General features: G+C 34.4%; 1 protein-coding gene across 1 annotated transcript in view; it reads left to right on the plus strand.

Moving 5' to 3' along the window:
• brinp1 (bone morphogenetic protein/retinoic acid inducible neural-specific 1) overlaps positions 1-8,836 on the plus strand; it is a 123,074-nt gene that overhangs the window by 94,210 nt on the left and 20,028 nt on the right. The window contains exon 5 of the mRNA XM_017407886.3: positions 312-417. Within this exon, the coding sequence (XP_017263375.1) occupies positions 312-417 (106 nt within the window). The remainder of the gene's footprint in view (positions 1-311; positions 418-8,836) is intronic.

Consider the following 8,836-nt stretch of genomic DNA (forward strand, 5'->3'; position numbering starts at 1 on the left):
CATGAAGGTCTAAGTCACTCAAAAAGAGAAAGCAGCTAATAACTGTTAATATTATATGCTGACAGGGGTAATAAAGAGCTGACATGGTTAATGGCTGGGTAGTTTTGTTATCCGTCCTTTACACATGTAGAAAAGGATCGTAGCACCAGAAAACTACTAAGAAAAACACTATATACCCTGATGACTGAACACATGGAAGAGCTTTCTGCTCGATGAACACACTAAACAAGAAGATACTTGCACCCCCACACACAAAATGACCTCTTTCTTTCTGTAATGTGGCTTTCATTTGAGTCCTAATTCTCTTGCAGGTGACAGAGACACGGACAGGGCCGCTGGGATGTAGTAGCTATGACAATCTGGACTCAGTCAGCTCAATCCTCCTGCAGAGCCCCGAGAGCAAGCTTCATCTGCAAGGTAAACAAATCAAGTACACCCACATGATTCTTCAAGGTGTCAGACGTCACGAGGCAGCAGCGTGTTCAAACTAAAGGAGATCTATAGTCACATGAACTGGGGGGATGGGGGGGATGGTTTGTGGCTTCTGAGGAATTGAATGTCAATGCACTTTTTAATTGGCGCCGGGTTTGGGATAGATTTGCTCCTCAATCCCCTCTGGGGGATTGCAGCACAATTTTCTGGTTATAGATGTCTGCTCGTGTTCTAATGTGATTGTGTTCTTAAGTCTTTCTTAAAGCTTTGATCAAAGACGGGCCTAAATGCAAAACAGTTCCTTCAGCTGTGCAAACTAATCAGAGCAGAAAGTAGTAGTCTCTCTGCAGGTGCGGCAGATGTAATGAGTGTAAAAATCACTGCTTGTCTTATTAATTTTAGAGCCAGACTCTGATTTAAAGAAATGTATCCAATATGCACATGTGAATCACTCTCATAGGTTGTCTCATCATGCATCAGTGGATTCAAGTAGAAACCTTTAATCATTAGTCACTTTTTTTGCATAAAAATAGACCTGTCTTAAACATTGACACAAGTAGCCTAATAATTAGACTAATAGAAAGAATTACATCCCATCATAGACACCCAGGGGTAAAAGAATGATAAAAGACTTTGTAACTGTGGTCAAACGTTTAAGAGCAGTGATTGGTTCTTTGATTTATTGGCAGTACAGAAGTTATTAAAACCACTCCGAGAACCACAGTCTTATTTTTAATCTCCACACCTTCTGGTTCTTCTCAGTGCATCATTACTCGTCCTCTAAAATCAGAGACCTAAGTGGTTTGTCAAAAAGACACTTGCAGGTCCTGGACCGCCACTTACTCAAAGCACTCTATGGGCTTTGGAAAAATAAGCTTTATTGTCATGCATAAAATGTATTAGCCCTGCGCTTTGAAGAATGTTTGTCACCCTACTCATAGATGACAGGCAGGAGAAAGATGCTTTCTTTCATTATAATAGGAAACCAAAAAGAAAGGCAAAGATGCTCAGGTCGGTTCCTGCTTGAGGCTTTCACATTTAGGCCAAACTATGTTGGCGTGCAAGGTGCATGGATGAATGGTGAGAGTTTGCCTGAAAATGTGTTCTTTTGAGAGCAATTATCATTCCTGTCATCAATTAGAAAGACAGCTGATGGTGGAACCTGCTCAACAATCATAGTTCTCTTCAAATTAATGGCACTTCACATGGCACTGGAGAGCTTTTAAGGTCTATGCTGCTTAAATACATTTATAATGACTTCCAATCATTTAATTCACCCTACAGTTCTGATCCTGTCATTAACATGGGTATAAGTGTAGCAGTTAGACTTCCTGTTCCTTCTCTTTGTGAATCACATATTTCTCTTAGATCGCACTAACTGTGTTTGTGAAGTACGTTTAAAATAGCTTTTGCACATATAGATATGCACAAATGAAACATTTTACTCGTAGCAATCACAAGTTCTGGACTGGACTGAGTTTTTTTGCATTAAAGCTTCTTATGTTTCTTATTGTTCCTATATAAGAAATAGTCCTAGTTTTCTAAATTTTGTGTAAAAGGTAAAAATAGGCTTCTTCTTCTTCTTGTTTTTTTTTTCTTTTCTTAACAGGAGCTAACAAACTCAAGCAGATAATAGAAACATGCAAATTATTTAGGCCTATCAGTGATTCCTTCAAATAGCCGTCTTTTAAATGTAAAAAGACATTCAATTAAAAACAATGAAACTTTAGTTATGTGTTTGTAGTAACAGTTAAAGCCCATGCAGATCTAATAGAAAATGTGTTTATAGAAAAGAAAGATATATTATTCATTTTGCACATCTGAAATCTGTTAACTAAATAGTTAAAGTTATGTTTCAAAATAGGTAATACTTGAGCTTGGATTTCTGCTTTGACAGGCTGCATCTCAGTCCAAAATAAATTTTAAAAAATGCTAGTTATGCTTTAAAAAAATTATAAACACTTCCTAACAACAATGGAAACATACAAGGACTTTGTAAGAAACTACTTGTTGAGACTTTAATGTCAACTGCCATGCGTTTGCAAAATTAATGATAAGAAAGAAGTTGTTTGACTTGGTCATCAGCAGTAGCAGCGATTTGTTATTATTTGATTAAAAATGTGACTAAAGCTAACAAACCACTTGTGAGAAACCGTCTCTGCAGAGCATGTATTGGTGATTATGTTTAGCTCCTCATCAACATTGCTCTTCACTGAATTAATTAACAGGAGATAACGCCATTAATTCCAATTCTAGGATTATAGGTCTGCCCTTGTAATATGCAAAGAACCAGCTCATTGCCTTGGTTCTACTTAAAATTAGTTAAATTCTCCTCCAATTTTTTTTTTTTTTTTTTTTTTTTTTTTTTTTTTTTTACTTTAAGAAATTCTTTAAAAATGTCCTGATTGGCATAGTGAGTGAAATTGTGAGGAGACAAATTCTGAGATGCATAAATATTGTAAGTTTGTTAGTTTACTGATGATACTTTAATGAGCCCCATTGTGGTTCCTAAAATTCAGATCCCCAAAAACTTCCGAACACAAAAGGTTATCAAGAACCTTCAGTGTCACTGCATAATTTAGTGCTTTTCATGGGTTTAAAAATATTAGCAAGTATTATTATAAAGGTCTGATGTGAATGAAAGCACATTCTTTGGTTCTGAATGACACAATTTTGAAAGGCAGATTTAAATAAGGCCTACTGTCACTGTTTTTTAGCGTTTGATTTTATGAAGATCTCAGTATGTTTTAGTCAATGCAGTTCTGATCTGTCATGTTCATTACATTTGTTTTTTCCTGTTTTGAATTTATTTTTTAACCCAGTTTTTTTATTTTCTGCATTTGGGTTACTTTTACTTCCTGTTTTAATTTAGGAGTCTGTTCCTCTGTTCACTCTGTGCCCTTGTCACACTTAGGTTCTGTTTGCTAAATGCCCCTCATTTGTTTTTCTGTTTGTCTGTATATGTTCTGTCTAAACTAATTTCCTCTTTGCCATTGTGCAGTAGTTGACCTGTTTTATTAATTGCCCCGGTTTCCTTTTAATTTTGTAGTATTTGAATCATCTGCCCTTCAGCACTTGCATAGGTTGCCTAGCACAAAATTTTGGTTGCCATTGGTTGCCTTATGTAAGTTCTACACTTGGTTCCATCACCTTGTGACTCTCGTATATATTTTTGCTATTGTGTACCTTTTTTTGGTTAACAACAGCCGCAAGAAATAATCATATATATATATATTTATTTATATTTATTTATTTATGTAAAAAAAGAAAAATAGTGCAGTCACTATTGTTAAATGAAAAGTACTATATGAACAAGTGAGTATTTTAAAATCACTGACTGGATACATACATGCTTACAGCTATGTTGTAGCTAAATGTTGCCTTGTTGTTTGGATAGATAATGAGTTATGTGTTGTTCTAGGACAAACAGCACATTTAGTTGCTTAATTTGGAATACTCAATGGACAGTCCTTGTGGATATCATTCTGTTGTGGAGGGCACATTAAAAATAAACAGGCGGAACACGCTCAGCAGCAGCGGCACACCACATTCATCATCAATACTGTGAAGTGCATTGGTTATTTGGCCAAGTTATACACTGGAGTAAAATTAGGAGCATTTACTAATAAATGTGGGCTTAATTTACTTGGGTGTCTTTAATATACGGTGCAGCATTTTAGAAAATAACAAAGACATCATGTTACAATAGCTTCTAATGTCACTGGCAAGCTATGTTACTTAGCAGAGACTCCATAAGTGTGTTGTTGTGCATTAGAAAAGCAGTGGGTCCCATGTTACAAAGACTCATCTGCTATGCCTTTACTTAAACTAATGAAGTGTTTCAAATTTGGCTCAAGATAAATGAAAGCCAATTGTTTAATTAAAAAGAGACATACACCGGCCAATGTAAGGCACCATCTCAGCAGTGTTTGTCTTTAAATGTTTTACCTTGATCAAAGCATACTTAGAAAAATTGGATGTGTCAAAATTTGTAACAAATTGTAGCCCTCATTGTGGTCCCAGCTTGACTGCATTGTGTTCATACAAGACACAGTACCAAATAAACCTCACCCCCTGACTGGTCTTTACAAACATAACAGCTTTGACAGCACCGTCCTCGTTGACTAGACTGCATAAATGGTCTTTATAGACTGTCCCCTGAGAGAGATGGCACTGGCTGGGCTGTGTGCTTCTCTAATAAGGCCTAGCAGCTCTCAGCACTTCTAATGAACACCCACCATGTGTCTCATTTACAAATGCCTATTGACCTTTTACCAGACAATTAGCTAAAATGCTAACTTTTGGCATTTAAACTGTGGGGAGGAGTCACATCTGCCTGGTGTGGAAGATCACAGATAATCACCAGTACTATCTAACAGCAAAAAAAAAAAAAACACTTTCATTTGGTTAATGAAAAATGCTAATTTAGACTAAAAATAATGTACTTTAAATTTAACAGTGTTTTATGCAAGCTGTTGTTAACTCAAACACTTTCAAAATTGTTGATGTTTATTGGGGTGAAAATAAATTAGCTGTAAAGATATGAAATAAACTGAGAATGAAAGCAACAGATTTTGAATATGAAGTGAATACTTTTCTCAATTTTCTCAACAAATTGTACAACTTTGACTTGTTTATTCTTTGCTAGATTGTAATTGCCTATATACAAATTGTATTACCATTAAAAAACACATTAAATAATTACTTCATTAAAAAAAAGGTTAAACCAAATCCTCTATTAAAATTTCAAAAAATATTAAAACAATAAAGTTGTGTAAATGCTACATTGTCTTCTGATATCCTATTGCTCTGAGCTTTTCAACAACATCATGGGTCAGTGATTTGACAAATCAGTTCTTTTTTTTCAATTAGCATTACAGAAAAACATAAAAACATAAAAAAATTGTAGTTTAATTATTCCACCAGTAAAAAAAACAATAAATAAATAAAAATACTGTATGAAACATGTAATATCACATTGTGGCTATCATTGAGTTGCATTTCTCATTATGTGGTCTTTGTTTATTATTTAGTCCATGGGGACTGCACAAGACATAAATGTATTTTTCTTGTCAATACATAGAGCCACACTTTTACCATGATCAGCCTTGGTTCCCGTGGTGACTGTAAACAGTTTGGCCGCCTTTTAGCAACATGCAGCTATATGCTTTAGTTATGTTTCATCAAATGTAAAACCTGCAAATCATTGTAAAACATATTTTTGACAAATACTTTGGTTTACCCTTTACACCAAGCAAAAAAAATGTCTAAAATATAATCTATCAAGTCTTTTGTTTAATCGCTTATGAATAAAATAGGATGATCATATTAGTATGGAGAACCACATGAGTTACAGCACGGATGCAGTAATAGAAAACACACTTCATTTCATTCCTCTAATTAAACTTTTATTTGTGCCTTTTTTTTGCTGGTTTATTATTATTTTTTATTCCCATGTCAGGGTTTATCTACCTCAAGGCTAATGTGTGACTGTAAAACTGTGTTAGAAAATATATTTAAAAAAGAAACTGATTACAAACCTATAATCATTCTTTATTATTTTCCTTTTCTCTGATTTGTTGTCTTGGGATTAGGTTTAGAAATGTCTGATACAGCAATTTAAATTACCAGGAAAGACGTGAGTAATCTCGTGAATGTAGTTGCTTTTTTGAGACGTTTTAGAGTCCTTCTCTTTAAATAACTACATTTTTAAAAAAGTGGAATGTTTTCCCTCCATTCTCACCCCCGTGGTCTTCTTATTGTGACTCGGTGGTGCTGTGAGCCACAGATAACACACTGCGGATATGACACTCCCTGGATGTTCCCTTTGCTTTCACTTAGATTTAGATTAGAATGTCGTAGTGGTTTCTGACATCAAGAGAGCTACCTATCAAAGCCTAAATTCAGTTTTCTTTTTTTTTTTTACTGCTCCCCCTCTCTAACCCACTTCCCACCCCATTTATTTTCCTTTCAACAACTAAAACTCATGTGTAATATAATTTGGGTAGGCTTTATCTGTTCAACATGAAACATTTCATTAGAAAGTTTTAGTCTTACATCTTGGGATAGTCAACATTCTTAACAGTTATGTAGTATTACAGTATGCATTGTGAACACTTATTAATAGACATGCATTGAGAGCCTAGCATGCTTTAGTATTTGAATCTGCAGTCAATGACTTGTAGCATTATCTAATTCAACTAAAGACAGTTTTTAAACATTCATGCTCTTGCAAAATATGGATAATATAGTCTTTTGATCCATTGTAACACATTCTTTAAGAACTCTAGGTTGTTTCATTTCTTCAGTTTGATATAAATAAAAGATTTACACTGCTTGGCTTTACTACAGTTGGGAATTAGATCAACTTTTAAGTCTCCCACATTAATTCTTCTTTATTTTGTTTGTCCTTTCTCCAGGCTAAAGCTTAGAAACCTGATGCTATTGCATTTGGCTGGATTCTCACTTTCAGCCTCCCCCCTTGAGACTTGGAAGTAAAAATAGCTTATTGAAGACAGAGAATTAAATGAAAGAGGGAATTAGCAGATAGTTAAATGGTCCAGATTTTCATGGGTTACTTAAACCCTTTATAACAAAGGATGTTTCAGGTGCTATAGAGAAAGTAGTCTCATTTTTATATTCTTTTACAAGGCGTAGGGCTAATTTTGTTCCATGTGTTCAATCAGTAAGTATTAGTGATTACTTTTAAAATAATAACAAAAGAACTTTTGGTTTATTACAGTTTTTTAAAATAATTTTAAACCAGCACTAATAAATAAATATGTACCAAAGATGGAAATTTGCAAGCAGGTTATATATATTTACTCCACTAAAGAAAGATAAAAGGCCCCACACAAGCCATTACTCTGTGAGGGCCTTATCGCCTTCAATATGACTGTCATAAATTAGCGCCAAAACAAAAGCAAACTAATTTGCCCCTTTCAATATCCACTGCATGCTTCTCTTTTTCTTCAGTTTCCTCAAGAGCCTATCTTGGAAGAGCCATGAGGCTATCTCAGAAGATTTATGAATATGTTAGAATAGCCTGAGCCAACAGTTTTCAAAGTGGGGAAGTGAAAATAAATTAAACTGGCCCCGGCGAGTCATGCAAAGAGTGATGAATTAGATACTCATTGCTCTGTTTTTCAGTGCATGTCCCCTTTTTTCAAGTGAAAAATGCTGTAAACAGTATGGGGAAGGAAAACAAACATACAAATCAATTAAGTCTGTTTTTTTTATGATAGACTTGTTGAAAATTTGATTTGGAAGGTAAAGTACCAGCAAACACAATGTCTTTGGTTTGAAGGAAATTATTTACTGAGGACAAAATATCTGATGCAAAACAAAGAGAGTAAATATTGAATGAGGAAAAATGTAGGCATTTTTATTTACTTTTGACCAAATAATTCTCCTGTGCTACCTTTTCCCCCTAAAATGTCTAACCATAATTCAGTTTGTTGATCTAAAAACATGTCATCCAACAGAAATACAATTCTGTTTCGTTACACTTAGAAATCACAGAAGGACTTATGTTCTGACCTTTACTCCAATATTTTTCCACAGCAGAGTATTGAACCAAGTCTCATAGGGACCCATACATTAGAAGCAACTCTTCACTTCATAAAAACATACATCTCTATTTGTCCAATGAAGTGATAACATGGGATGATTTTCAAAGCAGATGGCTGCTCACATTTTTTAACTTTACTTCAATGCAGTGAAAACCTCATAAAATCTTTCCATGTTGACCTGCGGGTCAGCATTCAATTGAAAATGGTCAAAAAACAGGAAATTTTCAATTGAGCCAGCATGACCATAAAACCCATACTCGCTTCTGTTAGCTGCAGGCTGGCATTTCTCCAAATGCCATGGTTTTCCACGCTGTTTCTATTTATTCTTTTTTTTTTTGGGTTGGCTGGTCTGTTGGTCATGGACGACTAAAACAGCTAATTGGGAATTTCTTTACTCTACTTTTTGTTTTTTACTTGCTGAGGTCCCCAAAGGATTAACATTCTGCATTAGTAACTAAGCAATTTATTGTTGCACTTCCTTGTTTTTATTTTTAATACCTCCATTATTATTATTTTGAATCTATTCTGAGTTTGTTTTATTTTAACTGTATTGATATACAGGTGCTGGTCATAAAATTAGAATATCATGAAAAAGTAGATTGATTTCAGTAATTCCATTTAAAAAGTGAAACTTGTATATTATATTCATACATTACATACAAACTCATATATTTCAAACGTTTATTTCGTTTAATTTTGATGATTACAAATGACAACAAATGAAAATCTCAAATTCATCATATCAGAAAATTAGAATCTTGTGAAAAGGTTCAAAATTGATGGCACCTGGTACCACACTCTAATCAGCTAATTAACTCAAACCACCTGCAAAG

This window comes from Kryptolebias marmoratus, linkage group LG14, assembly GCF_001649575.2.
Source record: "Kryptolebias marmoratus isolate JLee-2015 linkage group LG14, ASM164957v2, whole genome shotgun sequence".
NCBI classification, from domain to species: Eukaryota; Metazoa; Chordata; class Actinopteri; order Cyprinodontiformes; family Rivulidae; genus Kryptolebias; species Kryptolebias marmoratus.